The sequence below is a fragment of the Monodelphis domestica genome, chromosome 5, assembly GCF_027887165.1.
Source record: "Monodelphis domestica isolate mMonDom1 chromosome 5, mMonDom1.pri, whole genome shotgun sequence".
Taxonomy (NCBI): domain Eukaryota; kingdom Metazoa; phylum Chordata; class Mammalia; order Didelphimorphia; family Didelphidae; genus Monodelphis; species Monodelphis domestica.
Window position 1 is genome coordinate 162,459,975 of NC_077231.1, and position 25,397 is coordinate 162,485,371.

The 25,397-nt window shown below is 35.6% G+C and overlaps 1 protein-coding gene across 1 annotated transcript in view; it reads right to left on the minus strand.

Annotated features, from left to right (window-relative positions):
• LOC100619251 (protein mab-21-like 3) overlaps nt 1–22,291 on the minus strand; it is a 34,867-nt gene extending 12,576 nt beyond the window's left edge. The window contains 2 exon segments of the mRNA XM_056800652.1: nt 7,677–7,792; nt 22,183–22,291. Of these exon segments, the coding sequence (XP_056656630.1) occupies nt 7,677–7,792; nt 22,183–22,291 (225 nt within the window).
• Between the last annotated feature and the right edge of the window lie 3,106 nt (nt 22,292–25,397).

Here is a 25,397-nt window from a genome sequence, read left to right on the forward strand (position 1 = left end):
CAACTTAATGCATTTCTTTAATGGAGAAAATTGACATTAGCAAAGGGATGAGCCCAACTTTGGCCTTGACTTGTAGAAGAAAGGGATGGAGTTTGAACAATGCAGAGCTGAGGTGAAAAGTGGAGTGCCTAATCGACACCCAGACTTTCACTTGTTTGTGACTTGTTTGCAAGACTGTAGAAGTTGTTATGTTACTGATTGCATGTCAGCAACAAATGCTATGTTTTTTGTATCCTTTAGCATTTCTTCCCCTGATGAAAAATAAAGATCTGTCATATGCCTGGTTCATATTAAATATTAAATATCTTTTCTCCTGGTGGTGTTAGGTGGTACTGTGGGTAGAGAATTAGAACTGGAATAAATAAGTCTTGAGTTAAAATTTAACTTAGACATTTACTAGCTTTATGGCCCTGGGCAAGTCACTTAAGTACTGTTTACCTCAGCTTTGTCACCTGTAAAATGGAGATAATTATAGCACATGTTTTCCAGGGTTTTTTGAGGATAAAACAAGATTACATTTGTAAATTTCACAGCAAAATAGGAGCCACTATGTAAATGATTATTATTATTATAATCATCATCATTATCATTATTATTACTCCTCCTCCTCCTTCTTCTGCTCCTCCTCCTTGATTCCTCCTTTGGGGAAATTAGAAATGAGCCCAAATCTAAATGTTCAGCAGCTTTTTTTTCTTCTTCTGCACTTCATCATAAGAGATCTAAAAGATCAGATCATGAGAAAAAGGAAGCAAACTTCTCTCATTATAGCCTTTCCTTTTCCAGTCCTGAATCAGGTCTGACTCTATGCATAAGTCTAGTATCAAGGCTTCCCTAGTAGAAAAGGGAGAGATAGATAAAGAAGTACCCTAGCTCCTTGGCTTCTGTAGAGATTACGCTTGTTAAATTTCTATTCTCCTCCATCAGCCCAAGAAAAATAGTGGTGAGAAGAGATCTTGAGGCAAAGAAGTTTACTCTAGTAAATAGAAGACATGTATTCCTTATTTTTAAACTGTATCTGCCTCTTTTAGAATTGTACCTGCTACTCCTAGTTTGACTTGCTTACATAAACATAAATCTGACAGTCCTTCAAGTCCCTGAAAACAGATATGGTCTACTTAATGTTCTTCCTCTTTTGGCTAAACATCCTCATTTCTTTAGTCAATCTTAATATGGCTTAATCTAAAGGTCTTTTGATATCCTATTTGCCCTTCTCTGGAAGTTCTCTGGTTTTGATGTCTATATGGCAAATTTAATTCCAGTTGTGGTCTTATCAACACAAAGTTCAGACAACTTTTTTCCTTCTTCAATTTTCACATTATACATCTCTTGAGATAGCCCAGGATAGTTTTTTAGATGCCATGTCAAGTTGTTGATTCATATTGAGTGCATAGTCACCTAAAATGCTAGATCTTTCCCAAAGTACTTAATGTCATATGTTCCCTCATCATTTGTGAAGTATTTTTTAACTCGAGTATATATGCTCCAGGGATTTTCTCTGACTGTTCCCCATACTTGGAACACTCTTACTCTTCATGTCAATTTATTAGCTTCTTTGGCATCCTTTAAGTACCAACTAAAGTCTCATATTCTACACAAGCCTTTCTCAATTCCTCTTTAAAATAAAATAATTTATTATTAAATATTCTTTTCTTTTTAAATTTTGTGTTCTTTATTCCTCCCCTCCTCTTCCTTAACCATTTAAGAAGGCAAGCAATATATCAATTATACATATGAAATCAAGCAAAACATTTCCATATTACCTATATATTCCCAAAAAAAGCAGAAAGAGAGAGAGAGAGAGAAAGAGAGAGCAAGAGAGAGACAGAGAGAGAGAGACAGAGAGAGAGACAGAGAGAGAGAGAGAGAGAGAGAGAGAGAGAGAGAGAGAGAGAGAGAGAGAGAGAGTGTAAGAGAATTCAATCTGCACACAGAGTTAATCAATTCACTCTCTAGAGGTGGATAGCAGATTTTTATTATTAGTTCTTTGGGATTGTTTTGGATCATTGTATTGATCAGAGTAGCCAAGTTTTTCACAGCTGATCATCTTTACAACATTCCTTTTATGGGGAAAATGATCCTTTGGCTTTTCTCACTTAATTTTGCATCAACATATAGTTTTTGCTATGTTTTTTTTCCCCTGAAACCATTGCCCTCATCATTTCACATAGCACAAATGGTAACCCATTACAATCATATGCCACAATCTATTCAGCTATTCCCCAGTTGATATGTATTCTCTCAATTTCCAATTCTTTGCCTTGACAAAAATTGCTATAGATACATATATTTTATATATAATATATACACACACATATATAACATATCTATATCTATTGATAAAGTTCTAGATAGTTCTCCAGAATAGTTGGAGCAATTCACAATTATACCAATAGTTCACTTATATATTTATTTTTCCTTATTTCCTTTTGCATTTCTTATTTCTGATAGGCATGAGATAGTACTTCAGAAGTGTTTTAATTTGCATTTTTTTCTGATCAATAGGGATTTAGAGCATTTTATATGATCATAGATGGCTTTAATTTTTCTTCTGAAAACTGCCTGTTTATATCCTCTGACCATTTATCAATTAGATATTTTTATGTAATTTTTGTAAATTTTACTTAGTTCTTTATATAATTGTGAAATTAGACCTTTATGAATGAAATTTACTATTAAAACTTTGATATTACTCCATTGTTTATGGTACCTTTTAGGAAAATGAAGTTTATCTCATTATCACTTTAACTTAGGTCTATTTTTGCTTTGCTTTGTCCAAGGTTCTGATTACTACCCTGTCTTTTTCACTTTTCAGTTGAAGCATATTAAATTAGGTTCCATGCCTTTATTTTAACTCTGTGTGTGTTTTTCTATTTTAATTAGTACTGTTTACAGTTACAATTATAAAAGGCATATGTTCTCTCCATTCTATTTTCTCCAGTTTCTTCTTCTCACTCTTTTTATCCTGTCCCTTCTCAAAAATCAATTTTATTTCTTACCATTGTCTCCCTTAGTTTGTCTTCCTCTTTGTTATAACCACCAAATCCTTCTTTTATCTCCTTCTCTTCCAATTTCATTATTGAGTAATATAGATTTCTGTACTAAAATGATTATATATAGCCTCCCCTCTTTGAACCAATTCAGATGAGTATGAGGTTCATAGATTACCCACCCCATATTTTCCTTCTACTGTAAAAGTTTTTCTTCATATCCTCTTCTTTTATATGAGAAAATTTTCCCCCAGTATACCCCTCCCTTCTCTTTTTCTCATCTCTTCTTTTATTTTTGAGATCATCTCAATATAATCAACTCATATCCATGCCCTCTGCCTATGTAAACTTTTTTAAACTGCTCTAATAATGATAAATTTCTTAGTAATATCACATGTATCATTTTCTTATATAGGAATGCAATAATTGTAACCCTTTTGAGACATTGTAATTTTTTATATTTACTTTTTTATGCTTCTCTTGAATCTTTTGTTTGAATGTCAAATTTCTATTCAGCTCTTATTTTTCCCATTGGAAATGCTTGAAAGTCCTCTCTTTCATTAAATATCTATTTTCCCTTGAAGAATTATACTCAGTTTTCTGGATAGGTTATTTTTAGTTGTAATTCTAGCTCTTTTTTCCTCCTGAAATATATTCCAAATGATTTCTTTAAATGAAAGTTGCTAAATCTTGTATGATCCTGACTGTGCCTCCATGGTATTCAAACTGTTTCTTTCTGGCTATATGAAATATATTCTTCTTGACTTGAGAACTCTGGAATTTTCTTTTTGGGATAAGTGCCATATCTCTTTCAGGCAGTAATTAGTATATCCTTTCATTTTAATTTTACTTTCTGGACCTAAGATATTGTGTCAGTTTTCCTTTATAATTTCTTAAAATATGATATCTATACATTTTTGGAGCATGGTTTTCTGGTACTTCAATGATTCTTTTTTTAAACCCTTACCTTCCATCTTAGAATCATTACTGTGTATTGATTCTAAGTCAGAGGAGCAGTAAGGTCTAGGTATTTGGGGGTCAAGTGACTTACCCAGGATCACACAGCTGGGAAGTGTCTGAGGCCAGATTTGAACCTATGACCTCCCATCTTTAGTCCTGGCTCTCAATCCACTGAGCTACCCAACTGCTCCCAGAACTGGACATTTTAAAGGAAAATATTAGTGAGATCTGAAGATGGTAAAATGCTTCCATATTCTCTCAGAATCCTTTGATGTAGCTCCAGAGGGATTATGTGATTTAGTTTGCTCCCTGGTAGAGAAACTAAATCTCTTAATCCCCATTCTGCTACTTTTAGATATCACTAGTCTAACTAACTAAAAAAAAAAATTAAAATAAAATGAACATTTTGTCCTCCAAGGATTTTCCATTTGAAAATACAGAATAAGAGACATAAACGTTTTTTGTTACATCCTTTAAGGTTATGTTGTGATTATTGCTGTTCTCTGATCCAGTCAGTGTTGGAAACTCCCACTATGAAAACTCTCTCCACTAATGCAGATTGTGATGGTGCCACATTAAGATATCACAAGATCACAATTTAGCATTCAGTTAGAACTTTTACATTATCTTTTTTTACATAACCACCATTTTATTCAAGAGAAATTAAGGCCTAAAGAGTTTAAATAATTTCAGAAATATTGTACAGATAGTAAATGCAGAGCCAGAATTTGAATTCTAGGACTTCTTACTTTAAATCCAATATACTTTCAACTGCTCTTCTTAGACTTACGGTTTTGGAAACTGCTGTGGGGATACTAAGAGGTTAGGTGACTTATCCATGATTATACAGATAGGGTCAGAATTAGGACCTGAATTTAGATCTTTCTGACTTAAAGTCTGAGCCTATATTGGCTATGCAATAATACCTTCCTTTGTTTGTGAGATTTTGAATTTAAAAGAATTAAGATATCGCTATCTGTGTGACAGTTGTTATCATTTCCACTACGACCCAAAATATATGCTGAGTATATATTTAAATATTGAATTATATTATGTATAACATATTTAAGTAGTTATTACCATCAATTAATATTTACTAGGTACAATTTAGATTGATATGGAATGCAAAGAATTTAATAATATTGTAGAAAGAACATAAAAGTATTTCAAGAAATATTATAACTAGAATAAATAATCAAACCAAGACTAAGAGTATAGAATTATTCTAGTTTGAAATTCAAATTGTACTACTACTGCTGCTAGCACCACCAGCACTCTCCTGGGGACTCCATTTTCTCTTCTGTTAAAAGTCTTAGACCAGGTGACTTCTGAGGCCCTTTCCATTACAAAAGCTATGATTCTATTCAATAAAATTCAATTTTTAGAATCTTAGATCAGGAAATAGACTTTATGATTATTTACCATTTTCATTTGACTAATGAGAAAGATGAAACCCCAAAAGATTAAATAAATTCATTCAATTTGTTACTGTTAAATTCAGTAGAATTTATAAAGACCAGATCATTGGTCTTCTGATTCACAATCCAAAGTCCTCTGCTCCCGAAAAGAACACAATACTAGCACTCCATCAAACTGGAGGGCCATTCATCCAGTCACAGTTCCCTTAGAAGTTTTCTGTCAATTGTGAGCCTGACTCAGTATAAAGAACATTAGATTTAGGATTACGATGTATGTCTTTGAATACAAACCCATGTGCTTACACATACTTTGGACTAATCATTTAAAGTAACAGAACTTCATTTTTTCATTCCTAAAAAAACGCATTATTATACCAATTTTGTTCATTTTTCTGGTTACTAAAGCATTTTGCAAACCTTCAAGAATTACGTTAATATGAAGTGGTATTCTTTCCACAAATCTAAATTTTGCAACTTACTGGCTTTTTCATGAAATATCAAGTCAAATTCAAGTTGCTTTATTGAGGGAACATTCTTCTTCAATCCCTTGGTCAAAAAAATAAAAGAGGTTAGCAAAAGAATAAAATGTAAATTCTCTTGCGAATTGTGGCTCTGTGTTTCAAGTATGGTTCTCATTCTTTATCTTGCTTCTTGCTTTCTTCTTTGAGTTCGCATTCAAATTAAAACCATCACACATGTCTGTTTCTGTTCACATTGCTCATCCTGGGAAAAGTGCAATAAGGGAAGCGATGAAGATTTATTGAAATCATTACTTAAGAAAGCAACATTAATCCAGGTCATAAAATATGGTCAGAAGAGAATTGTAATTCCCCTCCCCTTTTAACCATAAAAAAGAATTTTTATGGTATGTCAGAAAAGTCTCTATTTGCTAAGGAATTAAAGTACATACAAAATCCAAATCTTAGAATTATTTTTTCCCCTTCATTTCTTCCATACGTTAAACTACAATGGAAATATTGATTCTCAGGATTGTTTCAAAGGGCCTGGAATCAATTCCTCTTTCTAAAACTTATGATCTGTATGACTTTGGACAAATCATTTAACTCTCCATGGCCTCAGTTTACTCATTTGTAAAATTAATGGGTTGGATGAGATGAATTTTCAGATCTCTACAACTCTTACTCTATGATCTATTAGCAGGTTTTTTATTGCTTGGGACTTATCATGCAAAACAAAATGGAGCATTAATAATTATTCTATAAATTTTTGCCTTCTAGAAAAACTGACAAAGTTTGGTTGAAAAGACCAAATGAATCCCCTGCTATCTATATACATGCTCGTGTGTAAGAGAATTATATACATATATAGAGGGGAAAGATTTTTGCATGTGTGTGACTATGGTTCTACAAGGTGATTAGTAAACTTGTCATTGAAAAGTAATTTTTAACCATTGAAAATTAAATTTAGGCCATGCTTCTTTTTATCCTAGAGCAAATAAGATGATGTTTTTCAAGCCTGATTTCTGATGTAATGATTATCTAATTCAGTTTATGCTATCTAGTTTATGCCCTGGAATTCATTCCTTTTTCAATTCATTCTCACTTGGGGCTCATATACTTTACAATAGAGTGACCTAATTCCATTTATAAGGTGAAAAAGGTATAAAAGAGGATCCACTGTCTGACATTCAGACAGTGCACCTACCTACTCTCATACAGAATATTATACCACATTTCTAAAATACATTTCTTTGAAAAAGAAACAATTGAGTGTCCTACCTATATTTTGAGGAAATATATATATATATGTATATATATATATACATATATATGTATATCACATTCTTTTAAGCTATAATTCTAAACTGCAAACTCCAGTTTTTTCAATCTCGGAAAACTTAATAACAATTTACTAATTAATTAATTTTTATTTTCATCATTGAATGCCAGAGGGCAAAGGCCACCAGAATCAAGAGGCACCTTACTACAAAAGGCTAGTCCTATTCCTTCTCTTTTCTCTGCCAGGCCCTCCCATTCCCAATAGTTGTGTGCTGGGTCATTCAACCAGTCTGGAAGCAGAATGAATGGATATGACTGTTAAAAGGTGCTCTGTGCCCAGGCCTGACTCACGCCAGTCTCATGGTAGTTTAGTTTGGTACTGGAACAAAAGGAGATACTTTTAGGCTATTCAGTATAAAAGTCAGGAGTTTTCATGAGGGAAATTTCTTCAAAAGGCCTAAATAAATATGCCTTTGAACCACATTCTCTATTGTAAAGAATGAGATAAAATTTCTATAGAGCAGAGTCTTATTTCCAAGACTAGGACCTCCTTACAGTCAAGTCTCAGGCACCTTGGCCACTCCCTGCTTCCATGTTGGTTTCTCCGGCCACAAGCTCCCATCTGCAAAGCTAGTTCCAATAGTTTCATGGCTCAACCTTCCAGGTCTCTGCAGACCACTTCCAGCACCTGAAATTAAGCAGAATAAATAGACAGACCAGAAATAAACCACCTCCAGGACCACTTCTCTGAGGAAGTATGCCCTTCTCCTCTTCCCTATTCAGTTTACAGGGCCCATGCTGTGGGAAAACTCTGATCTTTACCCTCTGGGCACAGCAGGAAGAGACCAAAAAATAAAAAGCAACTCAGGAAGTCATCAATTTAATTTTTAATTTTTAAATTAAAAAAAAATAAAAACCCTTACCTTCTGTTTTGGAATAAATACTGTGTATTGGTTCCAAGGCAGAAGAGTGGTAAGGGCTAGGCAATGGGGGTTAAGTGACTTGCCCAGGGTCACACAGCTGGGAAGGGTCTGAGGCCAGATTTGAACCTAGGACCTCCTATCTCTAGGCCTGACTCTCAATTCACTGAGCCACCCAGCTGCCTCCAGTCATCAGTTTTAAAGACACAGCTCTCTAATCTAAGGGACCCCTGCCCACATGCTGAGGTATGCTGTGGTCTCCATGTTAGAGAAATTCAACATGCTTTAAAGGGTCCTCAAAGGTATCTCCAGGTTAGGTGAACTGGGAATAAGCCAAGATTACAAATAGTTAAAAAAAAAAAAGACATTTACCTATCCCTATCAAGGGAAGGCTATCCACCAAGACAGGCATCAAGGACACCTCAACCAAGTGAACCTCTTGTAGGCTAGTTACCTATTATTATTTAATAACAAAGCAATGGAGAGCTCTTAGAGAACTTTGTGATTGTCACAAGGAATTAGTTTCCACAGCCTTTTCTTTAGACTCCTAAGTCCACAAAGAATTGAAGATGATCTAAATAGGTATTAAGGAAACAATTAGAATTAGATTAACATGAATGAGGGGAGGAGTATTTGTGAAGATATTTCCTCTACCATACATACATCTTGCTTGGACAGGGATTCACCAACTACAACCCCTCTGTTAAGACAAAATACCAATAGGTTTTAGCCTTTGCACTGCAAATGGTATTCTCTAGACCTCATAGTTTTATCATTTGTCCTATAGCTGAACTCTCCTATGTAGGATTTCTTCTCTAATTAGAATGTTACACTCTTAATAGAGACTTTTATTTTTATATTTGCAAAGAAAGCCCTTCACCCAGAACTTGATCCACAATAACTGCTTGATAAATGCTTTCCTATTCCATCCTTAAATAAGTGGAAAAAGCCTCAGATCCTCCTTTTAAAAAAATTAGATACAGACACTGAGACATTTTAGTAAAAACAAAACAAAGAACAAACAAGAATAACAAAAACAGAGTGACAGTCAGACTTTTAGGTCAAAAATATATATTAATCTATGAGAGTAAAATATCATGAAGAATATCTTACAAAAGTCCTTAATGATAAGAAAGAAGAGTAGCAGAAGAAAAGGAGAAGAAAAAGGGAGTGTTGGGAGGAGAGAGGAAGAGAGATAAGAATGTGTGAAGAGAATGACAGGGAGAGAGACAGAGACGGAGACAGAGGGAGACAGAGACAGAGAGACAGAGAAAGAGAGACTGAGACAGAGACACAGAGAGACACACGCACACACAGAGAACTGAACAGCTGTAGTTATTCTAATTACAGAACTCTCCCAAGCAATTAAATGCTTCCTGTTTTAGCTTACTAGATTTTAGCAAGTATTATTACACATAATACTTCAGAAGATATGCTTTATTCATCTACTGATGCAAACACGCTCCTTGCTTTTTAGTTGGATTTTCTTTTCTTTTTTTTTAACATTATTTTATTTGGTCATTTCCAAACATTATTCATTGTAAACAAAAATAATTTTCTTTTCCTTCCCCCCTCCCCCCACCTCTCCCATAGCCGACTCATGATTCCACTGGGTATCACATGTGTTCTTGACTCGAACCCATTTCCTTGTTGTTGGTATTTGCACTAGAGTGTTCATTTAGTCTCTCCTCGGTTATTTCCCCTCCATCCCTGTAGTCAAGCAGTTGCTTTTCTTCGGTGTTTTTACTCTCACAGTTTATCCTCTGCTTGTGGATAGTGTTTTTCAGATCCCTGCAGATTGTTCAGGGACATTGCATCGCCACTAATGGAGAAGTCCATCACCTTCGATTGTACAACAATGTATCAGTCTCTGTGTATAATGATTTCCTGGTTCTGCTCCTCTCACTCTGTATCACTTGCTGGAGGTTGTTCCAGTCTCCATGGAATTCCTCCACTTTATTATTCCTATTAGCACAATAGATTTCCATCACCAACATATACCACAATTTGTTCAGCCATTCCCCAATTGAAGGGCATCCCCTCATCTCCAATTTTTGGCCACCACAAAGAGTGCAGCTATGAATATTTTTGTACAAGTCTTTTTCCTTATTATCTATTTGGGGTACAAACCCAGCAGTGCTATGGCTGGATCAAAGGGCAGACAGTCTTTTATCACCCTTTGGGCATAGTTCCAAATTGCCCTGCAGAATGGTTGGATCAATTTGCAACTCCACCAGCAATGAATTAGTGTCCCCACTTTGCCACATCCTGTCCAGCATTCATTACTTTTCTTTGCTGTCATGTTAGCCAAACTGCTAGGTGTGAGGTGATAGCTCAGAGTTGTTTTGATTTGCATCTCTCTGATTATAAGAGATGTAGAGCACTTTTTCATGTGCTTATTAATAGTTTTGATTTCTTTGGCTGAGAACTGCCTGTTCATGTCCCTTGTCCATTTATCAATTGGAGAATGGCTTGATTTTTTGTACAATTGATTTAGCTCTTTGTAAATTTGAGTAATTAAACCTTTATCAGAGGTTTCTATGAAGATTGTTTCCCAATTTGTTGCTTTCCTTCTGATTTTAGTTACATTGGTTTTGTTTGTACAAAAACTTTTAATTTGATGTATTCCAAATTATTTATTTTGCATTTTGTGACTCTTTCTAAGTCTTGCTTGGTTTTAAAATCTTTCCCTTCCCGAATGTCTGACATGTGTACTATTCTGTGTTTGCCTAATTTTCTTATAGTTTCCTTCTTTATGTTCAAGTCAATCACCCATTTTGAATTTATCTTGGTGTAGGGTGTGAGGTATTGATCTAAACCTAATCTTTCCCACACTGTCTTCCAATTTTCGCAGCAGTTTTTATGAAATAGTGTATTTTTATCCCAAAAGCTGGGTTCTCTGCGTTTGTCGTATACTGTCCTGCTGAGGTCACTTACCCCGAGTCTATTTCACTGATCCTCCTTTCTGTCTCTTAGCCAGTACCAAATTGTTTTGATGACCGCTACTTTATAATATAGTCTGAGATCTGGGACTGCAAGGCCCACTTCCTTTGTATTTTTTTTTCATTGTTTCCTTGGATATCCTTGATCCTTTGTTCTTCCAAATGAACTTTGTTATGTTTTTTTCTAAATCAGTAAAAAAAAATTTGGAAGTTCAATGGGTATAGCACTAAGTAGATAAATGAGTTTGGGTAGGATGGTCATTTTTATTATATTGACTCATCCTACACATGAGCAGTTAATGTTCTTCTAATTGTTCAAGTCTAGTTTTAGTTGTGTGGAGAGTGTTTTGTAGTTGTGTTCATATAGTTCCTGTGTTTGTTTTGGGAAATAGATTCCCAAGTCTGTTATTTTGTCTAAGGTGATTTTGAATGGGATTTCTCTTTCTAGTTCTTGCTGCTGAGCTGTGTTGGAAATATATAGAAATGCTGATAATTTAGGTGGGTTTATTTTGTATCCTGCAACTTTGCTAAAGTTGTTGATTATTTAGATTAGCTTTTTGGTTGAATCTCTAGGATTCTTTAAGTAGACCATCATGTCATCCGCAAAGAGTGATAACTTGGTCTCCTCCTTGCCTATTTTGATGCCTTCAATTTATTTTTCTTCTCTAATTGCTACTGCTAGTGTTTCTAGTACAATGTCAAATAGTAGAGGTGATAATGGGCATCCTTGTTTCACTCCTGATCTTATTGGGATGCATCTAGTTTATCCCCATTGCAGATGATATTATTTGATGGTTTTAGATATATACTGTTTATTATATTTAGGAACAACCCTTCTATTCCTATGCTTTCTAGTGTTTTTAATAGGAATGGGTGTTGTATTTTATCAAAGGCTTTTTCTGCATCTATTGAAATAATCATGTGATTTTTGTTGGTTTGTTTGTTGATGTGGTCAATTATGTGAATGGTTTTCCTAATATTGAACCAGCCCTGCATCCCTGGAATAAATTCTACTTGATCATGGTGGATGAATCTTCTGATCACTTGCTGGAGTCTTTTTGCTAGTATCCTATTTAAGATTTTTGCATCTATATTCATTAGGGAGATTGGCCTATAGTTTTCTTTCTCTGTTTTTGACCTGCCTGTCTTTGGGATCAGAACCATGATTGTGTCATAAAAGAAATTTGGTAGAACTCCCACTTTGCTTATTATGTCAAATAGTTTGTATAGTATTGGGGTTAGCTGTTCTTTGAATGTTTGATAGAATTCACTGATGAATCATCCATCAGACCCTGGGGATTGTTTCTTAGAAAGTTCTTTGATGGCCTGTTGGATTTCTGTTTCTGATATGGGATTATTTAAGAAATCTATTTTTCTTCTGTTAGTCTAGGCAATTTATATTTTTGTAAATATTTATCCATATCACCTAGGTTGGTATGTTTATTGCGATATAGTTGGGCAAAGTAGTTTTTAATGATTGCCTTAATTTTCTCTTCACTGTAGGTGAGGTCCCCCTTTTCATCCTTGATGCTGTTAATTTGCCTTTATTCTTTCCTTTTTTAAATTAGATTGACTAGTACTTTGTCTATTTTGTCTGTTTTTTCAAAGTACCAGCTTCTAGTCTTGTTTATTAGTGCAATTGTTCTATCACTTTCTATTTTATTAATTTCTCCCTTAATTTTTAGGATCTCCAGTTTGGTTTTCTTCTGGAGGTTTTTAATTTGTTCATTTTCAATTTTTTTGATTTGAATTTCCAATTCATTGATCTCTGCCCTTCCTAATTTGTTAATATAGGCACTCAGGGATATGAATTTTCATCTAAGTACTGCCTTGTGTGAATTTCAAAACTACTCAACCCTATTCAGACCATTCTTTAGAAGATAGCTATTTCCTGATCAATAACAATAGAGATACTTGGAATAACAGAATCAGGTCTTGGAAACTACAATCTCCACCCTAGTCAGGGTAACAAGAATTAGGAAGGGTTGTAGCAAAACTCAAGATTTAATTATTTGAGAATATGGCCTTCAACAGACATTTGCAAAAAGAACAGACCTCTGGGCAGTCCTAGGTTAAGTTAGAGCCACCATTTTTACAGGGAGACACAGGAAGTGAGGTAGAGGACAGCTCAGGAGTTCTGGGGACTTCCTGTGTGGAGGAAAGTATGGTGGTTGGATACTGGTGCTTGGAGTGGAGGAGCCCTCAGACTGTTTCTCCATTTTGGTCACATGAGTGATAGGGACTGATCTCTTTTCTTTGCCTCGGCTATCCAGGGCCTTGGGACTTTGGCTCAGCTTAAGTAGAGTGGGTATTTAAGCCCTATTTCCTTCTCTCCCTTTTTCCTCTCTCTCTCTCTCCCTCTAATACTTTTCTTCCTCCTGTTTGTAATTAAAACAACATAAAAAAGGGTTGACAGCTGACTTGAGTTTTCATTTAGGAATTACATAGCTGAATTCCTTGGCGACCTTAAATTAATATATATCAGTCTTTTAAAGTTATTTCCATATCACACTTGGCTGCATCCCATAAGGTTTGAAAGGATGTCTCACCATTGTCATTTTCCTCAATGAAATTATTAATTGTTTCTATGATTTCTTCTCTAACTAAACGATTTTGGAGTATCATATTATGTAATTTTAATTAATTTTTGATTTGGCTCTCCATGTACCCTTTCTGATCAATATTTTTATTGCCTTATGATCTGAAAATGTTGCATTTATTATTTTGGCTTTTCTGCATTTCAATGACATGTTTCTGTGACCTAGTGTATCTATTTTTGTAAATGTTCCATGTGGTGTTGAGAAAAAGGTGTATTCCTTTTTGTCCCTATTTATTTTTCTCCATATGTCTATTAACTCTAATTTTTCTAAGATTTCATTCATCTCTTTTACCTCTTTCTTATCTATTTTTTGGTTTGATTTATGTAAATTTGATAGTGGTTAGTTCAAGTCTCCCACTAATATGGTTTTACTGTCTATTTCCTCCTTCAGTTCTCCTAGTTTCTCCATTAGAAATTTGGATGCTATTCTGTTTGGTGCATACATGTTGATTAGTGATCTTTCCTCATTATCTATATTCCCTTTTAACAGAATATATTTACCTTCCCTATCCCTTTTGATCAGGTGTATTTGTGCTTTGGCTTTGTCAGATATCATGATTGCAACTCCTGCCTTCTTTCTATCAGTTGAGGCCCCAAAGGTCTTACTCCATCCTTTAATTCTAACCTTGTGAGTATCAACCCGCCTCATATGTGTTTCTTGAAGACAACATATGGTAGGGTTTTGGGTTCTAATCCAATCTGCTATTTGTCTATGTTTTATGGGTAAGTACATCCCATTTATGTTTAAAGTTATGATTGTCACTTGTGGATTCCCTGGCATTTTGATATCTTCCCCTAATTCTGACCTTTCCTCCCTAGCTATATCCTTTTGAATCAGTGATTTACTTTAGGTCAGTCTCCCTAGTCCCCTCCCTTGGTATGCTTCCCTTTCTAGCCCTTCCCTTTTTATGCTCCCTTCTCTTCCCCCCTCTCCTTCCCTCCTTTGGTATGCTTCCCTTTCTAGCCCTTCCCTTTTTATGCTCCCTTCCCCTACCCCCTCTCCTTCCCTCCCTTTTTATACTCCTTTCCCTCAGACCCTCCTTAATTTCCCTTTCTTTCTTACCCTGTTGGATAAGATAGAATTCAGGATCCCACTGGATCTAGATGTTCTTCCCTCTCAGAGTTGATTTCACTGAAAGTAAGGTTTAAGTAATACCACTTCACACTCTCTTCTTCTCCTTCTCATATGAGAGATCTTCCCCTCCCCTTCCAATGAGTATCTTTGTATGGGAAAGGTTATTCTATTTAGTTCCCCCCCCCCATTTCTTGAAGTAAGTCTTAGTATTGTTGACGCTTCTCCCCTCCCTTTTCCTTTCTTCGCCCCCCCTTTCACCAAATCTTCTTGATGCCCCAATCTTTCCCTATGCATAATTCTTCTAACTACTCTCATGATACATACAATTTTTGAGAGTTACATAATACATTTTCCCAACATATTAATATATATGTATTATATATATATATATATATATATATATATATATATATATATAGAATTTGATGTAAATGTAGTCCTTATAGAAGAGAGTTTGACATAAAGAAAAAGTTAAGATTTATCTCCTTTTCCCTTTCTTTAATATTTATCTTTTCATGTTTCTCTTGCTTTCTGTGATTGGATATCAAATTTTCCACTAAGTTCTGGTCTTTTATTAGCAAATGCTTGGAAATCTTCTATTTTGTTGAATGCCCATACTTTCCCCTGGAAGTATATAGTCAGTTTTGCTGGGTAGTTGATTCTTGGTTGGAGACCCAGCTCTTTTGCCTTTCTAAATATCGTGTTCCATGCTTTGCGGTCTCTTAGTGTGTTAGCCACTAAGTCATGTGTGATCCTTATGGGAGCCCCCCTATATATGAAGCTCCTCTTCTTGGCTTCTTGTAGGATTTTCTCCTTTCCTTGGAAGCTCTTGAATTTGGCAATTACATTCCTGGGGGTTGTCTTTTGGGGATTTAGTATAGAGTGTGTTCTATTAACCTTTTCTATTTCTATTTTGCCCCCTTGCTCCAGAACATGTGGGCAATTTTCTTCTCTAATCTCCTGTAGTATAGCATCGAGGTTTTTGTTTATCTCTGTTTTTTGGGGCAGACCAATAATTCTCATGTTGTCTCTTCTTCCTCTGTTTTCCAGGTCTGTGACCTTTTCAGTGAGACATTTTGTGTTTTCTTCTAATTCATTAATTTTTTGGCTTTGCTTTATTAATTCTTGCTGTTTTACATGGTCACTGTCTTTCAGTTGCTTAATTCTGGTCATTAGGGACTGGTTTAGCTTTTTAGCTTTGTCTGCCCTTCTATTATATGCTTCCAGCTCTTTCTCCAATTGTGAAGTCTTGTCTATCAGACTGCTGATCTCCTTCTCCCATTTTTCTTTCCAGAAGGTTTCCATCTTTTGGGCATGCTCACTGTCTTCCAGTTGCTTAATTCTGGTTGTTAGGGACTGGTTTTGCTTTTCAGCTTTGTCTGTCCTTCTATTAGATGCTTCCAGGTCTATTTTCAATTGTGAAGTCTTGTCTATCAGACTGCTGATCTCTTTCTCCCATTTTTCTTTCTAGAAGGTTTCTATCTTTTGGGTAAGCTCCAATGTGAGTTCTTCCAGAGCTTTTGGATAATTTCCATTTTGTGAGGCATGTTTTGATTTTGTTTGGATTTCATCCTCTTTCTCTTCTTTTCCTTGGGTACTCCTGCCATAAAAGTTTTCAATAGTCACCTTTTTCCCTTTCTTCCTGGAGGCTTGATTTTGAGCCATGTGAGCCATCCCTTTGGTGGTTTTATTCCCCTTTCCTTTTTGGTCTGGGGTCTGGGTGATATGGGCGGGTTTTCTGTGAATTTAGGTTGCCTCAGACTAGTTCTTCCCAGCTTCCCAGGTTTCTTAGAGCACAGGCCCCTGTGCTCAGTGAGGCCGCCCCTTTGCTCAGTGCAGCCTCTCAGCACAGTCTCCCATTTGCTCAGAGCAGGATTTTCCTGTGAAACCACCCTGAGAGGTCGTTTCCTTGCAGTCTTTAGATCCCAAGGACCCTGGTGTGCCCCCCCAGACAGAGAAGCTCCTCACTCACTCGCTAGTTGGGTGGGGAGGGGTTGGGGGAGGAGGGGCGGCTCAGTTCACATTTTTGTGCAAGCTTTTCCTCCTCCTTATAGTGTGGAAATGTTCAAGCCCCATGTACCTTTGTTTCTGTGGGGTACTGGTGAGTCCCTCTGTTCTTCCAAAGGTGATTTTTATGCTCTTTTGAAGTAGTCTATTTCGTTCAGTGCTGGGGAGAGGAAGTGATTCGCATCTACATTGCAGCCATGTTAACCTGGAAGTCCTTTAGTTGGATTTTCTGAAGCTCCTCTGATCTCTACAATTATCCAAACAACTTTAAGCCCTTTTGCACATCAGCATAACTGTCATTTTGAAGGTTATTACAAGCTACACAATTATTTACTATAGAGATGTATGGCTGTAGTTGTGCATTATCTATATATCACATATATCTATTTATTCAAATTTTTATATAGTGGGGTTTTTGGTCATATAATTTAGCAATATGCAGAAGGGCAAAAGTGAAGTTATGATACCAGAGAAAGATTTGTCAATTAAAAGTGATGCCTTAATGGTTTTTTATCTAGGATGTGGCCTAATAGAAATTTAAGAAGAAATAATATAGCTACCCTTTTCAGAAAAATTAGGTATCAGAAATTATAATCTTAAATTTATTGTATTTCAAAATTGAGAACATGAACCAGCCATTAATTTGCTTTCCTCAAGTTTAAAAGTTTGACCATAGATTTTTTAAAGAGAATGACCTTCTTTTAATGTTTGTTATTCAATGTGTAAACATTTTATGATACACCTCATCACAGTTAAATCTATACAAATTTCATGTTTTCTATTTTGTCTAATTATTCTTTCCCCAGCATGTTTTTTTAATAAGTCAAGATCAATCAATAAGGGCATTCCTGGACACATCAAAGTAGAATAAACTTAAATTTAAATAAAAAATTTAAAGGTTCCTTCCAAAAGCATGGTCTTTTTATGACTATACAAGTGGTTGAGGAAAAGGAGGAATTAGTTTCAGTAAAGGTCTTTACACAGAGATAGTCCCAGAATAAGGAAAAGTAGGGAAAGCTGGTACAATATAACAATGTGATGGAGTGGAACAAAATTAGAAATCAGTATATTTCAAGCATTTTTAAAAAATAAGATTTTTTTTTCATTCCAGAAAATTCTACTTTCTAGGACACATAGATATTTTGTAATACATGACTTACAGTGAACTCTTAAAGGTTCCTATGAACTCTACTGGACAAAACAATAAAGGAAAAGATGCTTTAGTAATGAAGATAGAGATTAAATGATAGATTCACATTTATATCATACTTTTACATAGCACATCCCTTAAAGTAACCCTGTAAAAGAAATAGTCTAAATACTAATTTCCAGAAAATGAGACAGAGGCCAAGTAACTTGCTGATAGTTCCTAACTGTTGTTGCCATTTGCTGATAGTTCCTAACTGTTGTTGCCATTTTTCAAAATTGGGACTTCTGATTCTAAACCAGTCCTCTTTCTACTACATTGTGCTACATCAACAAACTTACATCAAATTGTTATATCAACTGGTTTGTTCAACTATTCTCTCTGCCTCTCTGACCCTATTTTCTTCTCTCCATCCTTTTGTCTTTGTATCTATCACATTACAAATAATGTTCTATATATTTCACAGTTAATAAATTGCCTTATAACAATTATTTGTGGGTTTTATTTATAACAATATAATTTTTTATAACAGAATTTGAAGTTGGTGTCATTAGTGTACTAAAACCCCAATAGTTGAATGTTATGATAACTAAGAAAGCTAATTTAATCTAAAGCAGCTTTAGTAAAGGCATCTAGGACAAGGGGGAGAATACTATTGTATTCTTTTAAAATTTTTAAAGTTAATTTTTATTTTTCCCAGATTATATGTCAATTAAAATTTCAATACCAATTTTCTGAAATTTTGTGATCCATATAACTCTCCCTCCCTGCCAGTCCTCTCTTTTCTCCAAGATGTCAGGTGTTATGATACAGGTTATGCAAATCTCATTATATATACATATTTTCCATGTCAAATCATGTTGTGATAAAAGATACATATCTCTTACACCACAGAAAAATTAATGGAAGAAATAAATTCACAAATACCATACTTCAGTCTGTATTCAGACTTTTTCAATTCTTCTCTAGCATTGGATGACCCTCCTTTTTTTTTGTCATTAGTCCCTTGGAGATGTCTTGTATCCTTGCATTTCTGATAATACCTAAGTCATTTACAATTGATCATTTTACATTATTGCTGTTACTGTGTGCAACATTCTAATCTGGCTCTGCTCACTACAATTTACATGACTTCATTTTAGTCTTTCCAGGTGATTTTGTAATCATACTGTTTATCATTTCTTCTGGCACAATAGTATTCCATTACAGTCATATACCACAGTTAGTTCAGCCATTCCCCAATTGATGGAGATCCCTTCAGGTTCCAGTTCTTGGCTACCACAAAAAGAGTTGCTATAAATACTTTTGTACAAGTAGGTCCTTTCCCCCTATTTTTTTTAGAACACAGAGTTTTAATTTTTTAATAGTATCATGCATATTCTCAGCAGCTGATCTGGCTTTTAACTATTTATAGTTCACTTCAGAAAAAAGACCATACACACAGAAGAGTATCTATGTTTTTTACCCTATTAACTGTGGATAGTGAAAATGGAGGGAAAGGTAGGGAAAGGAAGGTAGCCAAGGGTCCCCCCTTGCTCTGGGAGGGAAATTGACCAGGCTTTTCTTTCTAGTTATAATTATGCTAGGGAATTAAATTAAATCAAACCAGACTTTAGTGATCTCTAGATTGGTTTATTTAGGCCAGAAAAGAAAGGTTTGGGAAAGGCTAAAGAAAATTTGATGTCCAGCAGCTATGAAGGGACCAAAGGCTCTCTCCTGGGAAAAGGCTCTTCTGCAGAAAAGGAAACAAAACTCATGCTTCTTTCTTCTTTTATATCTTCTCAGACATCTTCCACAAAGGAAGTGGGAGGTGTCTGCAGAAGTTGGGGTACAGGGTCCTGGGAGATGTAGTAGCCCAGGGCTCAGAGGCATTTTAAAACACACAATTCCCCTGTGATCCTTTGGGAGACCAGTCTCCCCAGTGGATCAAAACAAACATAAATAAATTTACAATCACAATCAAAATAAAGGGTATATACATCAATACAAGGGGGGAAATGGCAACTTTTTGGGTAACAAAATAAAATTAAATATTTGGTGCTTTTTTTACAAAGAAATCAGGGGGAAGTCCCCTTCTTCACAACTATATATATATGTGTGTGTGTGTGTGTGTGTGTGTGTGTGTGTGTGTGTGTGTGTGTGTGTATAAACAAGTGAAGTTTTTATCCCCCTCCCCCCAAAAAACCCTTAAATTTTGTGCTCTCGGGTTTTTCTCTCAGGATCTCCTGGAGTAGTGTGCAGTCTTCATGCAGTCTCCACAGGCATCTCCATCTGGATTCTGGGAGGCAGCAAACTTCTTTCCCTAAAATAACTTAGATTCTTCATTTTCATGTGAAATAAAAACACATTCCCCCTGAGGAGAATAGAAAGAAAACAAGGAAATGACACAGGGAAAATATGTCTGAGGCATGAGGTATATGAATCAATGCCAATTAAAATTTATCAGAAAAAATAGCACAAAAACCCCAAATAACTATTAGATTAAATTTCTAAACATCCAATACTAAATTTTATATGAAAAATTCTAAATGAGAAAAAAACCCACAAAATTAAAATAGGACTTTGAATGATGTCCAATTAAAATAATCCAAGTCCAACAGCTTGCACTTACCCACTCAGCAGCCAAAATCAAAGACAACCACCACAGCAAGAAAGTTAGGAAAAGGGACTAGATTTTTATTCCTTGGTCTGATATATTTCTTGTTTTGTCATTTCTTCTCAGGGAAAGAATATGGAGCCAGAATAGCCAATTGTTAGATACTTGATATAAATTTCACAAGGAGTGTGGTACAAGGAGTCCTGCATCTTAACATATGTTAAGCGCTGCAACCTCAAGTCTCACACTAGGTTCATGTCCTTTTTTTTTTTTTAATTGGCATAGAAAGTTCAACAAGTCTCAGCAGTCCTAGAAGTATTGGTTTCTCTTTTTGACCTGTGTGCTCTTTTGGCACCACTCAGGTTAAATATGTGCTTCTCTGGCACTATGTAGATATCTGTGATTCTTTGGCAATATGTAGAACAGTTCTGTGCTCCTTTTTGTTTCCATTTCTTCGAATCAGACATATGTACTAAGTCCCATAATATTTAAATACTAATGGTAGTTTCAATAGTCTAAGGTTTTTTGGGCAGGCAGTTACAGTTAGAACTAATGGACATAGTAAATCTACACTAGTGTTAGATTTAAATCTTTCAATTTAGATAGATGACATGTGCTTAGGAAAATTAAATTGCACATGCAATTATAAAAATGTGCCAAAATTTAAAAATATATGTATCTCCTATAATCAGTGACAATCAAAAAATATATGTTATAATCAGTGCCACTTAAGGAGGGATAGAATATAAGGTTCTTACCCATGAATTTAGATGCATTTTCTCTTACTTTAGCCATGGTCCACAGTGTGAGTGCAAACGAGGTAAAAAACCAATTAAAACATTGAAGAAAATAAAAAATATTTCCACAAAAGACACAGAATGCAAATAAAGTCAATATAGGTCATTAATACAGGTCACAAATACAAAGAAAATACCAAATATTCCAAATTAACAAATGTAAGTTTTCCAAATACAAGTTGTTATGGACTTCCATAAAGGCATAAATAAAGATAAGAGTAAAATACAGGTTGTCACAAATAAAGTAAGAGTGTAGACAGATTATTCTTCTTTGCTATGGTTAAGGGGAGACAAAACTGAAAAGGGTTAATAGCAACAAAACAACAAAAGCAATAGAGTTTAAGGGGCACCACCTTCTGCCCCACATGGAGGGGTAGTAGCACCCTGAGCAGTTCTTGGACAAGTTCCACTTAAGAGATATTGTTGTGCTGTCATTTGATTTAAGTTATCTGCCTGATTTATGTTCCCATAATTATCATTCCTGAAATTGTGATTCCTGAAAGTATGTCTGTTATTCTGATTGTTGCTGTTCCTGAGATTATTGTTTCTATAGTTGTTGTTCCTGAAACCATTATCATCATTATTATTCAAGTAGGTATTATTCCTGATTGCTTGGAATAGATTTCTACAATTCATCATTATGTGGTCCTTCTTATCACAGAAGTGGCAGGTCAAGGATTGAAAATTAGATTCTTAGAGAGGGGAAAGTGGTATTGGTGTAGTATCATGCACTCTTTCCTGTTTATTTTATCATGTAAAGATTTTAGGTCCTTTTGTATTGTGTCCAATAATTCATTAGTTTCTGCTGTTTTTTTCTGCTTGTTCTTTTGAGACATACAAATCAGTCCTTCTCAACTCTTCCAGATTCCTCCCAGGCCATTTTGGACAATGTGTTTTAAAATACTCTTAGACCACCCTGCAAGAATCATTAACAAAATGATGCTGTATTTGTCTGATATCCCTTTCAGTAGAAAGGTCCAGATCTAGGTACTGACCTCCCATCTTAATGAGCTGATCCATAAATTGAGGGAGGGTTTTCTCATTAGATTGTGTAAAGTGGTCAAATTTTGTGCAAACATCTGGTTTTTCAGCACATTCTCGCATTGCCTTGAGAATGGCTTCCCTAGCATTGTTTAAATGTAAATATTATTCAGGAACATTATAGTCCCAATGAGGATCTTGAGGTGCCCAGTGTACTGCATCATGTCTTTGGGTTTTGTTAACCTGAGAGATGATGTTATTTCTCTCACATTCTGTTAAAAGGCCTGAAGTAATTTTTCAACATCCTTATAAGAAGGATCATACTGTAAGAATATATTCATCTATCTTTTTCATTATAGCAATTGGTTTGTCTTCAAAGCTAGACATCTCTTTTAAATTCTTTTATATCCTAGGGTGTGAAAGGAGTATGTTACCTTAAGTTTACCACATCCCTGTTCATCCTATTGTGGAAACTTCCCTTATTGGGAAAAGAACATAATAGGGATCATTCTTTGGTCTCAGTTTCTTTTGAGTTGTTTGCATGCTGACTGAGACAGTACAAGGTTTTCTTGGGGCTGGGATTGGTCATGGGCTGGGAGAAGGGACAGGAGGTGATGGGGCATTGGGAGAGGGAGTAGAAGGGGGAAGGTTGGCCAGGAGGAGCACAACACAAGAGAGGAGTTTCTCTACCTGAGACATCTGAGAAGGGTCTGTCTGTATTTCAGGAGAAATAGGATCTTTTCTCCGTAATTTGGGAACAGGTTCACAAAAATTTGGATTAGAATTAGACATTTCAGGAATTTGAATGGGATTCTCCTTTTCTATTGGACCATGCAAAGAGTGTTTGAAATTTCCCAATTGAATGTGTACTGTTGCTTGTATTTTTGCTTGTATTTTCTGATTTGCAGCCTTTTGCATCTTAATATTAAGAATTAGGAAAAACAGATTTCATAGCATCATTATGAAAAGTAGGCATTTGGAAACCTTAAAGGTTTTTAATTTGGCAAAAGCCAAAAGGCTTTCATATACAGTAATGAATCATGCCGTGTTTACTTACTTATTTGTTTGTTTATTTAACTGTCTATTTATTTGTTTATTTGTTATGGTGTAGGAAAAAATTTTTTTTTGCTATATATATCTTATATATTTTTATTGGTACTGCCCTCCGGTGGCAGAAAGGCAGACTGCAACTCAGCAGAAAGGGGGAAAATTTTTAGTGCTCAGTGTTGGCCTCTAGTGACCAGAGGAGCAAAACTTTAGTGCTCAGTGTTGGCCTCTAGTGGGTGGAGGAGCAAATTGCTAATGGGCTATGGGAGTTGGAAAAGAGAATTGTGGGTAAGAGGGTGGAATTAAAAGCCACCAAGTGGTGTCCTGAACCAGATTGGAGGAAGGTGGTGGAGTTAAAGCACTCCAGCATGCCTTGCTCTAAAGGTAAGTTGGGTTTGGGTTTGGGGGGCTTGAGAGTTGCCTATTTAAGGGCAATTTTGCTCCAGAGGGAAAGATAAAACCTAGGTAGTTAAGGCTGGGGGCAGTCATGGAGTTTTTGAAACAGGCTGGAGTAGGTGGAAGAAGGAGAGAGACAGATGTTTTCTGAGACCTCTCCTGGTTTCTTTAGTCAGATCCCCTGCTGGGTCTTATCCTGGCAGGGGTGAGGGGCATTAGGATAAGGCTCCTGGACTGAGAGGAGCAGGTAGTGGTTTAAACTGCTTAGTAGGGGAAAGGGACCCGGTCTAGCCTGGGTTTTGGGGTGGGAAGTTTTTTAACTTACCTGAAGACTGTGAAGCAAAGGAGCAATCAGGTTGAGAAGATTGTAGGTTCAGGACCTTCTGGGTCACCAAATATTTTGGGCAGTAGAAATGGAGGGAAAGGTAGGGAAAGGAAGGTGCCCTCCCCCCCAGGGAAATTGACCAGGCTTTTCTTTTTAGCTACAATTATGTTAAGGAATTAAGTTAAATCAAGCCAGACTTCAGGGATAGCTAGATAGATTTATTTAGTCCAGAAAATAAAGGTTTGGGAAAGGCTAAAGAAAATTTGATCTCCAGGCTCTTCTACAGAAAAGGTGCCCCAGACCTCTCTTCCTTTATATCTTCTCTGACTCCTCCCACAAAGGAAGTGGCAGGTGTCTGAGGAAGTTGGGGTAGAGGGTCCTGGGAGATGTAGTAGCCCAGGGCTCAGAGCCATTTTAAAGCCCACAGAACAAATTCAAAAGGACAGACTTATTTGTGTACTTTTAAAGTTGAGAAAGGAATGTAACACCCATTTAACCTTATGAAAGGAAACTCCATTTTGTTAAAGAAAATCCACACAAGCTGGCAGAAATATAACTTTACAGCTCCCTCAGAGGTCAAACCACAAATTAACAGAGCCTGACATTAAAGCAAACAACCAAACCCTGCTAATAATATTGTGGTAACAGCAACACCAGTCAAACATTCATTTTCACCTTCAGAGAATAACTTTACTGACTCCATTTACATTGCTAAATGCATAAGAATTGAAGGAAATATAGAAAAGTCATACTAAAAAAACAGTCAAATCATCATAAATATGATATGGTAAAGTTTCCTGATGTATGAGCAGTTCTATAAATCAAAGTAATTGTGTATATTTAAATGAGTTTGGAGAAAAGTGCTATTGACAAAGAAGATGCTATTACCTCTTACAGTTTTTATTCCTTGATAGGGGATTTAAATCTGATTGATATCCCTCTATACAAAAGCACATTTGACTGATGCCCTTTTCTGTGTCCTCTACTCTTATTTTAAGTGCTTTTAGTATTTGCTCATCACAATCAGGCAAAGACTTTGAAGCTTTGAGATGAAACATGACAGCATTAGTATTACCCATTTTGTTTTATTCTTTCATAATTTCAGGTCCTTTTTAATCCATCTATCTCCTCAAAAATTATATAATGTGTTTCCAAGTAATATCTTCAGTATTTCAAAAATTGGAACACCAGGTTTCCTTAACTTAGCCTCAGTGTGAGCTAATCAAAGCTAAAACAAATGAAGCCGATTCTATCTGGTCTCCTGAATTCTTTGAATTAAATTATTTAAATTGTATTTTAGCTGTTTCCTGACAATGTTGACATAGTTCCTAAAAACAAAGTAGATGCCACGCAGCCATGGAAAATGAATATAGTATTGTCAACAATTCATGGCAAATGACATTTCTCATTTCACGCTTGCAAGTTAATCAATAGCTTATTCATCATAGAGTGACACTGGAG